The 16477-nt window shown below is 39.8% G+C and overlaps 1 protein-coding gene and 1 long non-coding RNA gene across 2 annotated transcripts in view; one reads left to right on the top strand and one right to left on the bottom strand.

The window, feature by feature from the left end:
• The window catches only part of gdpd1 (glycerophosphodiester phosphodiesterase domain containing 1), a 72275-nt gene extending 63986 nt beyond the window's left edge, over positions 1-8289 (top strand). Inside the window, exons 9-11 of the mRNA XM_034168177.1 lie at positions 2516-2575; positions 4514-4565; positions 7289-8289. Of these exons, the coding sequence (XP_034024068.1) occupies positions 2516-2575; positions 4514-4565; positions 7289-7420 (244 nt within the window). The 3' untranslated portion in view covers positions 7421-8289. The remainder of the gene's footprint in view (positions 1-2515; positions 2576-4513; positions 4566-7288) is intronic.
• LOC117508414 lies at positions 7248-9239 on the bottom strand. The gene is made up of 3 exons (XR_004560082.1): positions 9230-9239; positions 8307-8311; positions 7248-7472 (listed from the first exon to the last, which is right to left on the bottom strand). It is a non-coding gene; the product is annotated as an uncharacterized LOC117508414 (long non-coding RNA).
• Between the last annotated feature and the right edge of the window lie 7238 nt (positions 9240-16477).

Here is a 16477-nt window from a genome sequence, read left to right as displayed (position 1 = left end):
GCAGGGCCCAAAATCAGACGTGAATATATTAAATTCTAAAGCTAGAAGCCTGGTCCAAAACTATCCTGAGGTTAATGAAATCTGGTCCAAAATAGCTAAATGCATTTGGTTTAAAATGTAGAAGAAATAAACAAAATCAAATGCTGATACATAATGTGCCACACGGTAACTGCTCATCAACAGCAGCTGCCTGATATTACATTGATTATAACCTATTTAAATCATCAGATACAAATATTCTAGCAAAAGACCTAATGATCACACATCAAGATGTTGATATACTGAAGGATTTTCAGATTTTTTTTTTTTCCCCAGAAAACAGGAGCTTTAGTTACTGTGGGCTGTGTGTGACCAGATTAAATTAATTTACCCTTTTAAATGAAGCATTCAGTTTTGAGTGGATGCTTTATTTATTTATTTATTTATTTACCTTTAGTGATGCCGTTGGTGATTGACAAGGTTTCATTGAGCCTGACTTTGTATACTGTGCTTTGATCTTTGCAGAATCAATTGATGCCCTGATTGCATCACTTCAAAAGCTGATTGAGGCTTCTGAGTGTCTAGGTTTATTATTGCCCTGGATCAAGACTGACATCCAAGCTTTCAGTGATTTCCTAGATTCATCAGTTGTATCTGTATGTGGTGAAAACATTGAACTTGTGAGAGCTTCACTTAGCTTGGCAGTGACATTTGTGTCTCTGGGGCCTCAGCTTTTAAGATCCAGAGATGCCTGGGGAGAGATGATATATACGAGGTCTGTTAGAAAAGTATCCGACCTTTTTATTTTTTTCAAAAACCTGATGGATTTGAATCACGCGTGCTTGCATGAGCAAACCTTGAACCTTCGTGCGCATGCGTGAATTTTTTCACGCCTGTCGATTGCGTCATTTGCTTGTAAGAAGCCTTTGTGTGACGATGGGTGGAGTCTCTCGTCGTTTTTTCTTTGCAAGGAAATGGCAGAACAACTGGAGCAGCACGATGTATCAGATTTTGCCAGAAACTGGGCGACAGCCAGGTGGAAACCATTCGGATTATTCAGACGGCTTTCGGTGACGATCCTATGGGCATCACATAGATTAAGGAGCGGTACAACTGGTTTAAAGACGTCCGCACAACGGTGGAGAGCGAGCCGCGCTCCGGGCGGCCATCAACATGCTGAAATGACCAGATCATTTCCAAAGTGAACGCTGTGGTGATGCGGGACCGTCGTGTGACTATCCGAGAAATTGCGGAAGAGCTGGGCATGTCACAACATGTTCTGTGAGGCTTCAACACGAAGGCGCTTTTGCTGCGCCATCAGCTTCGTGCCGATGAATTTCGCTGCAACTCTTTTCATGGCCAAATCTTATGTCATAGTGGAATGTGCCGAAAAAGTGCTGATGTCCACCTCTTCCACAATTTCTCGGATAGTCACACGACGGTCCCGCATCACCACAGCGTTCACTTTGGAAATGATCTGGTCATTTCAGCATGTTGATGGCCGCCCAGAGCGTGGCTCACTCTCCACTGTTGTGCGGACGTCTTTAAACCGGTTGTACCGCTCCTTAATCTGTGTGATGCCCAGAGGATCGTCACCGAAAGCCGTCTGAATCTTCCAAATGGTTTCCACCTGGCTGTCGCCCAGTTTCTGGCAAAATTTGATGCAGTCCGCTGCTCCAGTTGTTCCGCCATTTCCTTGCAAAGAAAAAACAATGAGAAACTACACCCGTCCGCACACAAAGGCTGCTTACAAGCAAATGACGCAATCGACAGGCATGAAAAAATTCACGCATGCGCACGAAGGTTCAAGGTTGGGTCATGCAAGCACACGTGATTCAAATCCATCAGGTTTTTGGAAAAAATAAAAAGGTTGGATACTTTTCTAACAGACCTCGTGTATATATATATATATATATATATATATATATAATATATATAGAGAGAGAGAGAGAGAGAGAGAGAGAGAGAGAGAGAGAGAGAGAGAGAGAGAGAGAGAGAGAGAGAGAGAGAGAGAGAGAGAGAGAGAATCAGTGACCTAATTTTACAACTGGATGTCTTTGGTACAAGCGTTTTCTGGACAGTATTTGCATACCACTGGATTGAACTTGTGTCAAATGAATGGTTACTTGGGGAGATTCAGATGATGCATACTATTTACATTGTGAGGAAACATGAACAATGACATGACAGCCATTTGGCATGATCCAGTGCATCGGGCAGACATCTGCTCCATTGCCACCTCCCAAAAGTAGCCATATATCTGCTCCTGCCAGGTGATAGATGGGTGCCCCCTCGTCGGATGCCAGTCAGGAGGACCCATGGTGATTGTGTATTGTGATGGACTATATGTAGTGCATTAGCGCATGCTTCTCAAACCTCCTGTCATTTAATGGCGTGTATTAAACTGTGACAGCACTTTGATTAATTTGTGAAATAGATTCCCTCCTTATTTTGTGCACTTAATTTAGTAGTGAAGTGCACAAAACTCAATCTGCAAAACTTGTTTTGGTTTTAACTTTTCTTTGTGAATTTGCAGATTGAGAGATCCAAACACATTAAGTAAGACTGAGCGATTTATCATCTGGATTGCAGACATGTAAGTACATCAGCAAGATGGAATATTGAAAATCCTTGTTACTGCTGAATTTCCAGTGGTGGGCACAGTTCTGCTAATCTGCTGACTGCTAATTAGGGAAGAAAACTTTTGTGTTAGCGGATTAGCTTTTCAGATAACTTTGAAAATCATCAGCAGACCAGTTAGCTTCCGTGAAATTGATTTCTGCTAACTTTCAGTCTCCTAACATTTTTTTTTTGCTGGCAAAGTGAGTAAAGTTTAACAGTGTAAAACAGTTGTAAACCTTAAAATCATACATGTTAGTTCTTCTCTGTTGTGTGTTTTGTAACAGTCAGGCCACTGTGAGGAGCTCAGCCTTCCCCCAGCAGAAGGGGGCCGGGCGGCTGCTCCTGCAGAACAAAAGTGTTGTTTACTTTCCACATACCACAGCACAGACAGTGGCAGAAGACATCAAAAGCAAGGCACTTTTCACACATGGTTTCATTTATAAGCAAAACATTCCGGACAGTTTATCAACATTAATGGCAACTCTGTCATTTTTACAAAGTGAAAATATCGCACACATCTTTTAAAGTAATGCGCTAATTCTGAAGGTTTGAGCATTAACCAGCACACACGCCTAAAAGGCATCATGGGAAATGAGTCTCGTCTCATCACCCCCCCACCCCCTATCAAAATGCATAGACCACTGCCATCTACTGGATCGGAGTGTGAATAGACCAACATATTTGTAAATCTGAAATGCAGTTTCGCGCTCAGAATGTCTCAATATTGTGTAAGTGAGGAAAGCGATGAATGTAGCTTATCAGTAGCCGACGGTGTACCTCAATACTAAAAGTTTGCAGCTTCCACTAAATGTTTTAACAGTTTAGCGGTTTATCTTTATAAAAGTTAACTTTTCAGTTAGCGGATTAGCGGTTATCGAAGCTAACTTTTTGATTAGCTGTGCCCACCATTGTGAATTTCACGTTTTTGTCTGTATTATCCCCCGCTAGTCTTAAGGTCAGAAGGGTGATATAGAAATGCACTGGTCAGTATGTGTACCCATGTGTCACTTTGTTGTGCCCACAATAGCTTGAAGAAACTGTACCAAATGTTCACCTAATTTTAAGTGAACATCCTAAATAAGTGCTCATTTGCTCATTTGAATCATGTTCAGATTCAAATATTTTTATGTTTGAATCTGAACATGATGGGGTTTTACCAAGACCCACTTTAAAGTGGGCAGTCCAGTGAAGCATGTTGATTCTTGTGTCCATGATAACAAACAAAATCTTATTTTCACTAAATTTGAGCTGGATGTCCTAAATGAATGTATCTTAGATTAGTTTGAATTTGAGCATGATCTGGACCACCTATGTTACTGAAGGGAGTATTGATTATTGTAATTTATTATCCCCCAGAACCCATAGATTTTTATTTATTTATTTTTGCTGATGCCTGCTGGCTTTTTGTCATATCTTTACCCTATCCAATTGACCAAAATGAATAAATATAATTTTGAAAATAAAATTGCCTATATTCTGTTTACCCAAATCCCATTGTGGAAATGTGGTTGGTTCAGCAACACAGCTGGTTGCTTGTATTTTCAAATAAAATATTGAAACACAAAAAACATGCTTCAGTGAATGTCTCCTAATTTAACTGCTAAATGGATTGAGTCAACACTAAACCATTTGGATGTCATGGAACAGATTATTGGCCGTGTACATTCTTGTTTAATTTTTACAAAGATAGAATCTGTGGATGTTTTTAATGCACTATTAAACCAGCCTGAAAAACATGGCTTATTATCACACCATGTTTCTTTATATTTTATTTTTGTGTCTCTTTGCATGTCTTTGTAGTTGTTTTTGTGTGAGTACTTTGTAAACTTTTACTTTTTGACTAATGATGAAAATTTGTTAGCTAGAGGTAACTGTACATTTGCATCATTTGATCTTTTTATATTTCTTTCAGTTTGCTAATGAGGAAAGCACTGTTTCATCATCTAACTGCTCGTGGAATACAGGTAAAACTATAGTGCACTTTTACCCATTGTAGCAGTTGTCATGATTAAGAAATACTGGATCTGCAGATTAAAAATTCAGAACAAAGCCACTGTGTCAATACACATTAGGGTAAGAGTTGTAGGGTAACATCACTTCCCTACTGTATTGTCATAAAATTGTAACACTTTATTATTATTATTATTATTATTATTGATAATAATATTTATATTTGTATTTACATTTTGCAAATTGCTTTTACCTTCTACTTTTGATACTCAGTATGCTTCTTACTCTGTGTGCTGCTATACAATGCTGCTGGAACCTCAATTTCCCTGAGGGAGTTTAATAGGGATTAATAAAGGGATTAATAGGGATTAATAAAGTCCTATCTAATCTAATCTTATTGTCCAAAATAAAGGCTGTCTACACCATGTGACAGCAATAAATGTTGACATATTTCTGCAGTTATTTGCCGTTGTTGAGATGTCAAACTTTCCTAAATGTTCACAAAATCATGAAGTACATAGAGGAAAGTGGTTAAAATGTTCAAGTGTCTGTCACTCTACACTAGCAGTGCTTACACAAACACAATAAAAGGTCTTAGGTGTGGAACATAATGTAAACATAGTCTCAAATGGAGATGTTCCACAATACATCACACTAATCACACTGATTTTAATCACACTACGCTGTTCTTCTGAACAATGTCTTGAACATCCCATTTTCCTCAGGCTTTCAAAGAGAAAAGCATGTTCAACAGGTGCTGCCTTCATCCTTACATAGGGGACACCTGATTCACACCTGTTTGTTCCACAAAATTGATGAACTCACTGACTGAATGCCACACAACTATTATTGTGAACACCCCCTTTTCTACTTTTTTTTTTTTTACTAATAGCCCAATTTCATAGCCTTAAGAGTGTGCATATCATGAATGCTTGGTCTTGTTGGATTTGTGAGAATCTACTGAATCTACTGGTACCTTGTTTCCCATGTAACTATAAGAAATATAGTTTCTTAATTTTAATTAATTAATTAATTTTTTGATTAATTCAAAACCTGGATTAATCTTTTTAGTCACATAGCACTACTATTATTCTGAACACTACTGTATACCTGTTGTCACACACTTCAACTTATTTTTTTTATATAGTGCCAAATCACAACAAAGTTGCCTCAAGGTGCTTCACACAAGTAAGGTCTAACCTTACCAACCCCCAGAGCAAGCACACAGGTGACAGTGGTAAGGAAAAACTCCCTCTGATGATTTGAGGAAGAAACCTCAAGCAGACCAGACTCAAAGGGGTGACCTTCTGCTTAGGCCATGCTAGCGACACAATTGACAATACAAATATAGAGGAAATTTTGAGCATCCATGCTGGTGCACAGGATGGGAAAACACAGATAATGACATAAATAAATGGTTGTTATGCATTTAAGTGTCGGGGACACATTGTCAGATTAAACCACACATGCGCTTCCTCCTGCTGTTCATGTGCACGATGGCGTTTGAAGGAAGAGAGTTTTCTCCATGGATTCCCCCCAGAAAATATGTTCTTTTCATTAAAATGAGCTGTAATTTTTCAACATGTTACAAACATAAACCTACATTGTATTGGTTGGATTTCAGTAGAAAGTAAAACCCCCATTCCACATGCGTCCTTTTAGGTTGCAGTTGGGTTCCCGATAGAAAAGAAATTGCAATACGGCAAACTCACAGGATAATCACCAATCTCACCGCAGTCAATCTACAAGCATACGTGCTCATCCTGGAGCATGTCACCCACCATCTGGAGTGTCGGGATCATCAGAAACAAAATTTTGATGTTGCTAGAAATCATTGGGAACCTGACCGGGTCACCGGCAAACTTGCGGCAGCTTAACTGGCTGTCTGCAATGTCCCAGGAACCCTGTTGCAAGCTGATGCCATTAGATTTGTACGAAATACTGGTGTACTTGTCTACCTGATCTGTTATCCTATAGCTCAGCGCAGCAAGCAGGCGGCAAAATATTCTATCACGTGAGTAGGTGCTCACCAGTGGCACAGTCAGTGCCAGCTTCAGCTCTGCCCCTTTTTGTGGCTTTGGATGCCGTTTGCGTCCCGATTTCTATCTGGAGCCCACGTGGTAACTGACGGGAATATGTGGACACTTGGCTTAAATCTATTCAGTTTTATGAAATTTGAAAGGTCATAGAGTTTTTGAAGCAGTTGTTCCGCACACCTTGCATTAGGATTTGCAGTTCTGCATGATTGTGGCAGGGCGTGCATTCGTATAGCATGAGTGCGTAGTGAGTGGCTATCTTACGTTTTCCGTAGGTCCCAAACTCCCAAATTTGTCTGAATTCAAGTGTATGAAAAATCACCACCCATTTTATTGAACGTCTACATGTCCTTTAGCTTTGACTCCTATCATAGAGCTTCCTTTGGAAGAAGACCTTACGGCTGTTCTGTTCTCACAGTCAGTGTTTGGGTTTGCTCACACAGATACACAAATCTTGTCTGATTGATATGATGATCTTGTGCCTGGACCTGATATTATGCATCCAAAGACCAGCTATTTAGGCTTCCATGTCGCGCAGTCACAGAGAAGAAACTTTTCTTTTTATGTCTTTGAAAGAGAGTCCCATTTAAACTGTTTGATCTGGAGCTTTTTTGCAGTTTTTGATGAACCGATGTTACCACAAATGTACACAGTGTTTTCATTAAAATAGCAAAATAACTGCTTTCTGTGTCTGCTTTCAGGTGTACATCTGGGTGCTGAATGATGAGGAGGATTTCCAAAGGGCTTTTGGCTTGGGAGCCACAGGAGTTATGACAGATTTTCCCACCAGGCTTAAAGACTTCATGGACAGGAATGCCATTGCTAAATCTTAATGGCCTGCCAGAATAGACTGTTGTTACATTGTTTGGTGCATGACTGAGTACTCTACAAGTCACTTGTATAACACCACGGGGAGCAGAGCCTTTTAATGTGGGCATGGCATCCTCCGTGTAAATACACAGACGTGACTGAATCTTTGGATAACACTGACAAATGCCTGTAACTTGTCCAAAGGAGCGTGGACAAAGTTCCTTAAATGTATCCCAGATGTGACAATCAGAACAATGACAATAGTTAATAGGTAACATTGGCACTGTCAGCTGTAATCCTGTACATAATGTGTGTACATTTTTTGTCACATCTTTATTCATCAAAATCATTCACTATTACAACAGTAAAAATAGTTTGTGTTAAATAACATTTATTGATTCAGATGTGCTTCACACAAATTATAGCTGTGTTTGGGGAGAAAAGCCGGAAAAACAGTGGACTTTTCCATCAGGAAGTGTTGTCAGGCAGTTGGCAGAATGCATTGTACTATCAAAACGCAACGTTCCATTCATTCATCAAAAACATTCAAGTGTACTGCTCCATCTTTTTCAAGCGTTTAGAAACAGTATAACGTGCACTGCAAGTCACGGCACTTCTGGCCGAGGACGCAGTTTACTTTAGTTTTCGGGCAGGTTGCCAAAGCCAGATTGGGCCGTTTCATACTGTTTTAGGACTTTTTTGGATTGTGGGTGATTGTAGTAGAACAGCGCCCCGAGGAATAAGCTGCAAGAGCCATTCATCATACGCGTTTTGGATGAAGAGGCACTTAACGCTCCCCATGCAGACAGTAGAGGTACGAGCTCACATTTAGTTATACACTACTGAGCATGCGCATTGAGAATGTAACAACTGTGTCACAGACTGAAATGACTCGTACCAGATTTGTACTTTCACTATCTGCGCATGTGTGAGCTGTCTGTGCATTCGTTAAAAAAAAAAAAAATAGCAAATTTGTTTTGTGCTGAGTTTATCTTTTAACCCTATCTCTGTGTGTGGAAAGGAAGAGTCGGTTTCAATTTATGTAGAAAATTAGCCTGCCTGTAAACCTGACTTTGGTCCACACATGGAAAGCTTAAACTCTGTACAGAACAAACGCCCTGTTTTTTGTGCATGTGCAGATAGCGAATATACACATCTGGTACAGGGGTAATCTCAGTCTGTGACAGCGGTCTATTCAACACACAGACACGCACACACACACACACACCAGTGACTATCCTTGAATGTGACTGACCTGCCAAATAACCTCCACAGGCAGCCACATTTACTGTGTGCATTCCAACAGGGGTAGTCCAATGGATCGTTGTCACATTCTGCAGCCTGCACTGGCTTGAGAAACAAGTTTTGGCAACTCAAAAGTTTGTGCTGACTTGTGCAAGGTATTGCATGTCCATTGTGTGTATTTTGTCATGCATATGTTTGCACATGAGTAAAATTTGCATTGTAAGGTGAGACGTGTCTATTTAAAACCACATGTTCATCCAGTATACAGTAGTGTTCAGAATAATAGTAGTGCTATGTGACTAAAAAGATTAATCCAGGTTTTGAGTATATTTCTTATTGTTACATGGGAAACAAGGTACCAGTAGATTCTCACAAATCCAACAAGACCAAGCATTCATGATATGCACACTCTTAAGGCTATGAAATTGGGCTATTAGTAAAAAAAAAAAAAAAAAAAAGTAGAAAAGGGGGTGTTCACAATAATAGTAGCATCTGCTGTTGACACTACAAACTCAAAACTATTATGTTCAAACTGCTTTTTTAGCAATCCTGTGAATCACTAAACTAGTATTTAGTTGTATAACCACAGTTTTTCATGATTTCTTCACATCTGCGAGGCATTAATTTTTTTGGTTTGGAACCGAGATTTTGCTCGTTTACTAGTGTGCTTGGGGTCATTGTCTTGTTGAAACACCCATTTCAAGGGCATGTCCTCTTCAGCATAAGCAACATGACCTCTTCAAGTATTGTCACATATCCAAACTGATCCATGATACCTGGTATGCGATATATAGGCCCAACACCATAGAAGGAGAAACATGCCCATATCATGATGCTTGCACCACCATGCTTCACTGTCTTCACTATGAACTGTGGCTTGAATTCAGAGTTTGGGGGTCATCTCACAAACTGACTGTCTTGGACCCAAAATGAACAATTTTTATTCTCATCAGTCCACAAAATATTCCTCCATTTCTCTTTAGGCCAGTTGATGTGTTCTTTGGCAAATTGTAGCCTCTGTAGACTTTGCGGGGGATTCTTGCAAGTAAATTAGCTTCACACAGGCGTCTTCTAACTGTCACAGCACTTACAGGTAACTCCAGACTGTCTTTGATCATCCTGGAGCTGATCAATGGATGAGCCTTTGCCATTCTGGTTATTCTATCCATTTTGATGGTTGTTTTCCGTTTTCTTCCACGCGTCTCTGTTTTTTTGTCCATTTTAAAGCATTGGTGATCATTGTAGATGAACAGCCTATAATTTTTTGCACCTGCATACATGTTTTCCCCTCACCAATCAACTTTTTAATCAAACTACGCTGTTCTTCTGAACAGTGTCTTGAACGTCCTATTTTCCTCAGGCTTTCAAAGAGAAAAGCATGTTCAACAGGTGCTGGCTTCATCCTTAAATAGGGGACACCTGATTCACACCTGTTTGTTCCACAAAATTGACGAACTCACTGACTGAACGACACACTACTATTATTGTGAACACCCCCTTTTCTACTTTTTTTTTTACTAATAGCCCAATTTCATAGCCTTAAGAGTGTGCATATCATGAATGCTTAGTCTTGTTGGATTTGTGAGAATCTACTGGTACCTTGTTTCCTATGTAACAATAAGAAATATACTCAAAACCTGGATTAATCTTTTTAGTCACATAGCATTGCTATTATTCTGAACAGTACTGTATACTTACAATGTGAACAAAATTGTCTTGAAATCTAGCACACTTGAACACTTTTACAAGGTTTGAATCTCAGAGTAACTAATGAATGGCTGTAAGGTATTTTCTCATTTACTGACAGCACTGATGTTTTTAAAAGCTTTTAACTAAATAAGAGATTCCTGCATCAACAGGGCAGCATTATATAGAAATATTGGATGAGACCATCTTCCCAAGACCAGTAAATTCACCAGCAGATGCAGCTGTCTGAGTATTACCTTACCAGTCATAATGTAATTTGTCAGGGCACTGGGGGATTAGAGGATGACACTTTACACATTGCACTATATTTTATTTAAGCTCTCTCTCTCTCTCTCTCTCTCTCTCTCTCTCTCTCTCTCTCTCTCTCTCTCTCTCTCTCTCTCTCTCTCTCTCTCTCTCTCTCTCTCTCTCTCTCTCTCTCTCTCTCTATATATATATATATATATATATATATATATATATATATATATATATATATATATATATATATTAATTTTTTTGTGTGTGTGTGTGTGTCACAAGCAGTCAAGTGTACTATTTGACATAAAAGACATCCACTTAACTGATGCATTTTTTTGTTTCTTTAGTGTATTGTATAACCATACAAATGTGTGGCATCATATTTGTTTATGCAGTGAGTTATCTTTTCATCAGTGATTAAATTATTTTAAACTGCTGTGTGTAAATGTGTCAAAGCACTGATTTTTTGCTATTTTTAAGTATTTTAAAATTGAAATGTATTGAGGACAACCATTTATCATTTTAAGTAGACGTTGTTGGGATTATTGTGTCATTGATGCATTCTAATCCAAGTTAGTTGCACACAGTAGACATGACCGTAAATGTACTTGAGGTTTCTGGTCATTTTGCAGTCAAAATGAATGATTATTATATCATATATACAGATCCATGTAATATGTAGTAGCTTTTTCTTGAATGCTGGTGACTTTTCTGTTTATTTTCATCTTTATATACAGTGCATCTTAAATAAACCATGTTATTACACCACTGTAAGAGCTTGTGTCTCATTACGGGTCCATAAACTGCTAAACTGTTATGATATAAATGGACTGCATTTATATAGCGCTTTTCCATCTGCATCAGATGCTCAAAGCGCTTTACACATCAATGCCTCAGATTCACCCCAATGTAAGGCTGCTGCCATGCAAGGAGCTCACTGTACACCAGGAGCAACTAGGGTTTAAGGACTTTGCCCAAGGGCCCTTAGTGATTTTCTGGTCAGGCTGGGATTTGAACCGAGGATCCTCTGGTCTCAAGCCCAACGCTTAACCACTAGACCATCACCTCCCCTATGCTATATGCATGTGAAACTATCTCTGAGAGCTGTAGGCTTACTGAAACATTCTGCTATCATGCAGTGGAACATAAACAAATCTCATGATACTCTTATCAAAATAAAAGTCCCCTATTTCCATATAAAGGCAGTAGGTGGCATAAGGCCTTTTTACCCATAAATTATTAAAATAATAAGCAATCATTTAAGCAAATATAAAAAATGGTAATCTGACATGTAAAGCAGGTAATTAACCTGTAATGGGCTTGCTGGTGTGCTTTCCTTTGTGGTTCAGTTCTTCCTCTTCCAGCACAAGTTTGGTTCATCTCACAAGTTCAGCTTTGCCTTGAATAACTTCTCAAACTCTCCCAAATGCCCATTGACTTTGTGGTAAAGTGTCCTCAGTGTGCATTACAATGTCACCGATCTGCAGGTTCCTTTCAGTGCTGTGCCAGCACAGTCTTGTTGTGGAGAGACTCCTTTTTCTGTCTATTCCAAAATTGTTCTGTCAAATAGTGCACCTGACACTACCTCTTTCTTCCATAAAGATCTTCCCTTTCAAATTTGCCAGGGGGGCAAGGCTGTGGAGGGTTTCATTATGATCAGGCGATTAGGAGCAAGTGGCAGTAAACTTTTGGGGCTGGTCAGGGTATCAGCAGTCAGTGGACGGCTGTTTACCATAGCCATGACATACAAGGAGGTGCACACTGATGCATCATTAAGGCTGCCCGTGGAGAGTTGCATAGTGACATTCATGACGCTTTTCACAGTTCTTATGTGCCGTTCCCATACACCCCCTGCATGCCTGTCATGAGGTGCATTTATTACAAATACACACTGCTTCTCTGTAAGAAAGGTATTCAGTCTCTTCGTGTCCAAGTCTTGCAATGGAGCATTAATTTAATTTTTTGCAACCATGAAGTTAGTGCCTTGATCACATTTGGTTTGTCACATAGCACCACTTCAGGCATCACAGTCCATTAATGAATGTGTCCATGGGCAAGTTTTCTAACAATTCAATGCAAACAGCTCAAGAGCAGAAACTGCTAAAGAGCAACGTATACCTTTTTCTTGGTTTTTCTCTTGCTTGTCTAAAAAGGACCAAAACAGTCCATCCCAGAGTATGTAAATGTTGGTGTGAGTTCTCTTTGTTGGGCAAGTCACACAGTGACAGCTGTAGGTTGCTACTACTCTGCTCAGTCCACAAATCTAATTGCCATTGGACCTTTGCCCTGATGCTTTGTTCTTTCAAAATGATGAGATGTTTGGTTTGGTTATGTAATGTCCCTGAGGAATGACTGTTGGGTCTTTGAATGGGCAAGGGAAAGATGAGCAGCTGAGCCTAGCTCCCACCTTGAGCACACCCTCTGCATCCAGAAAACATCAAGGTGATACAGCTTGTTGTTTTTTTGTAGTTGATATCCTTTGTTCAGTAACTTTATCCCTTCTTGGTATGCTTGGTTCTTTATGGCCTTGATGATGATTCGCTCAGCACTTTGTGTTTCACTAACCGGCGAGAGGGCAGCTGATTTGTCCTTTCTATTACACCACAAGAGACGTGCCACCGCCTTGATGACCTGAGACCAAGATGAAAGCCCACTCAATCTGACAACAAGGTTGACTTGTTCTGAGGTCTTGGTCTGAAAAGTCTGAGCCTTTTTAACTTCTGGGTCACCAGTGGGTAGCTCTGACGGTACCTCTGTTGGCATTTCTGTCTCCTTTTCTGTAGAAAGCTCGGGCCAGTGAACCATTCCAATGAAAGCAACTCAACTAGTGTTATCCCCCTTGAGGCACGGTCTGCTGGGTTTTCATCAGTTGGTATGTAAAACCATTGCTTGGGGTCTGGGACAAGATGGATTTTCTGCACCCTATTTGCAATAAAGGGTGAAAGCAGCGAACATCATTATTAATGTAGCCCAAGACAACCTTTGAATCTGTCCCAAATAACTCTTGTCCATTAGAGTAGCCTAATTCTTCTTTAAGCATATTGCTCACAGAGACTGAGACAACTGCTGCAGTAAGTTCTAATGTGAGTATAGTTGTGACCTGGAGTGTTTTAGTCATCTTTCCAAAGCCAGCTGGCTGGTAACAGTGAGCTATGTGTATCCAGCTTAACAAGGTCGTCTTGCCGTTTCTCCCACCATGGCTTCAATTGCTCTGGAATTGGGTATTCCCATCCTGTTCGTTGATGGCACATTTCCTAGAGCATTTTCTTTCCATTGAGGAGATACTGAGCTATGAAGCCTAGTGGATCGTATATGGAGGCAACCAATGACAGGATCAATCAATCAATCAATTTTATTTATATAGCGCCAAATCACAACAAACAGTTGCCCCAAGGCGCTTTATATTGTAAGGCAAGGCCATACAATAATTACGTAAAAACCCCAACCGTCAAAACGACCCCTGTGAGCAAGCACTTGGCGACAGTGGGAAGGAAAAACTCCCTTTTAACAGGAAGAAACTTCCAGCAGAACCAGGCTCAGGGAGGGGCAGTCTTCTGCTGGGATTGGTTGGGGCTGAGGGAGAGAACCAGGAAAAAGACATGCTGTGGAGGGGAGCAGAGATCAATCACTAATGATTAAATGTGTGGTGCATACAGAGCAAAAAGAGAAAGAAACACTCAGTGCATCATGGGAACCCCCCAGCAGTCTAACTCTATAGCAGCATAACTACGGGATGGTTCAGGGTCACCTGATCCAGCCCTAACTATAAGCTTTAGCAAAAAGGAAAGTTTTAAGCCTAATCTTAAAAGTAGAGAGGGTGTCTGTCTCCCTGATCCGAATTGGGAGCTGGTTCCACAGGAGAGGAACCTGAAAGCTGAAGGCTCTGCCTCCCATTCTACTCTTACAAACCCTAGGAACTACAAGTAAGCCTGCAGTCTGAGAGTGAAGCGCTCTATTGGGGTGATATGGTACTATGAGGTCCCTAAGATAAGATGGGACCTGATTATTCAAAACCTTATATGTAAGAAGAAGAATTTTAAATTATATTCTAGAATTAACAGGAAGCCAATGAAGAGAGGCCAATATGGGTGAGATATGCTCTCTCCTTCTAGTCCCCGTTAGTACTCTAGCTGCAGCATTTTGAATTAACTGAAGGCTTTTCAGGGAACTTTTAGGACAACCTGATAATAATGAATTACAATAGTCCAGCCTAGAGGAAATAAATGCATGAATTAGTTTTTCAGCATCACTCTGAGACAAGACCTTTCTAATTTTAGAGATATTGCATAAATGCAAAAAAGCAGTCCTACATATTTGTTTAATATGCACTTTGAATGACATATCCTGATCAAAAATGACTCCAAGATTTCTCACAGTATTACTAGAGGTCAGGGTAATGCCATCCAGAGTAAGGATCTGGTTAGACACCATGTTTCTAAGATTTGTGGAGTTTAGCTAATTGGTGTGTGTCCTCTGGCTTCATGGATAGATAAAGTTGGGTATCATCTGTGTAACAATGAAAATGTAAGCAATGCCATCTAATAATACTGCCTAAGGGAAGCATGTATAAAGTGAATAAAATTGGTCCTAGAACAGAACCTTGTGGAACTCCATAATTAACCTTAGTCTGTGAAGAAGATTCCCCATTTACATGAACAAATTGTAATCTATTAGATAAATATTATTCAAACCACCGCAGCGCAGTGCCTTTAATACCTATGGCATGCTCTAATCTCTGTAATAAAATTTTATGGTCAACAGTATCAAAAGCAGCACTGAGGTCTAACAGAACAAGCACAGAGATGAGTCTGAGGCCATAAGAAGAAATAGACCAAATAGACCATTCCTCTGCAGATGATCAGTTAGCTGTTTTACAACTACCCTTTCAAGAATTTTTGAGAGAAAAGGAAGGTTGGAGATTGGCCTATAATTAGCTAAGATAGCTGGGTCAAGTGATGGCTTTTTAAGTAATGGTTTAATTACTGCCACCTTAAAAGCTTGTGGTACATAGCCAACTAATAAAGATAGACTGATCATATTTAAGATTGAAGCATTAAATAATGGTAGGGCTTCCTTGAGCAGCCTGGTAGGAATGGGGTCTAATAGACATGTTGATGGTTTGGAGGAAGTAACTAATGAAAATAACTCAGACAGAACAATCTGAGAGAAAGAGTCTAACCAAATACCGGCATCACTGAAAGCAGCCAAAGATAACAATACGTCTTTGGGATGGTTATGAGTAATTTTTTCTCTAATAGTTAAAATTTTATTAGCAAAGAAAGTCATGAAGTCATTACTAGTTAAAGTTAAAGGAATACTCGGCTCAACAGAGCTCTGACTCTTTGTCAGCCTGGCTACAGTGCTGAAAAGAAACCTGGGGTTGTTCTTATTTTCTTCAATTAGTGATGAGTAGTAAGATGTCCTAGCTTTACGGAGGGCTTTTTTATAGAGCAACAGACTCTTTTTCCAGGCTAAGTGAAGATCTTCTAAATTAGTGAGACGCCATTTCCTCTCCAACTTACGGGTTATCTGCTTTAAGCTGCGAGTTTGTGAGTTATACCACGGAGTCAGGCACTTCTGATTTAAATCTCTCTTTTTCAGAGGAGCTACAGCATCCAAAGTTGTCTTCAATGAGGATGTAAAACTATTGATGAGATACTCTATCTCACTTACAGAGTTTAGGTAGCTACTCTGCACTGTGTTGGTATATGGCATTAGAGAACATAAAGAAGGAATCATATCCTTAAACCTAGTTACAGCGCTTTCTGAAAGACTTCTAGTGTAATGAAACTTATTCCCCACTGCTGGGTAGTCCATCAGAGTAAATGTAAATGTTATTAAGAAATGATCAGACAGAAGGGAGTTTTCAGGGAATACTGTTAAGTCTT

This window comes from Thalassophryne amazonica, chromosome 4 (genome assembly GCF_902500255.1).
Source record: "Thalassophryne amazonica chromosome 4, fThaAma1.1, whole genome shotgun sequence".
Classification (NCBI taxonomy): domain Eukaryota; kingdom Metazoa; phylum Chordata; class Actinopteri; order Batrachoidiformes; family Batrachoididae; genus Thalassophryne; species Thalassophryne amazonica.
The sequence above is the reverse complement of the archived record's forward strand: the minus strand, read 5'-3'. Positions and strand labels throughout refer to the sequence as shown.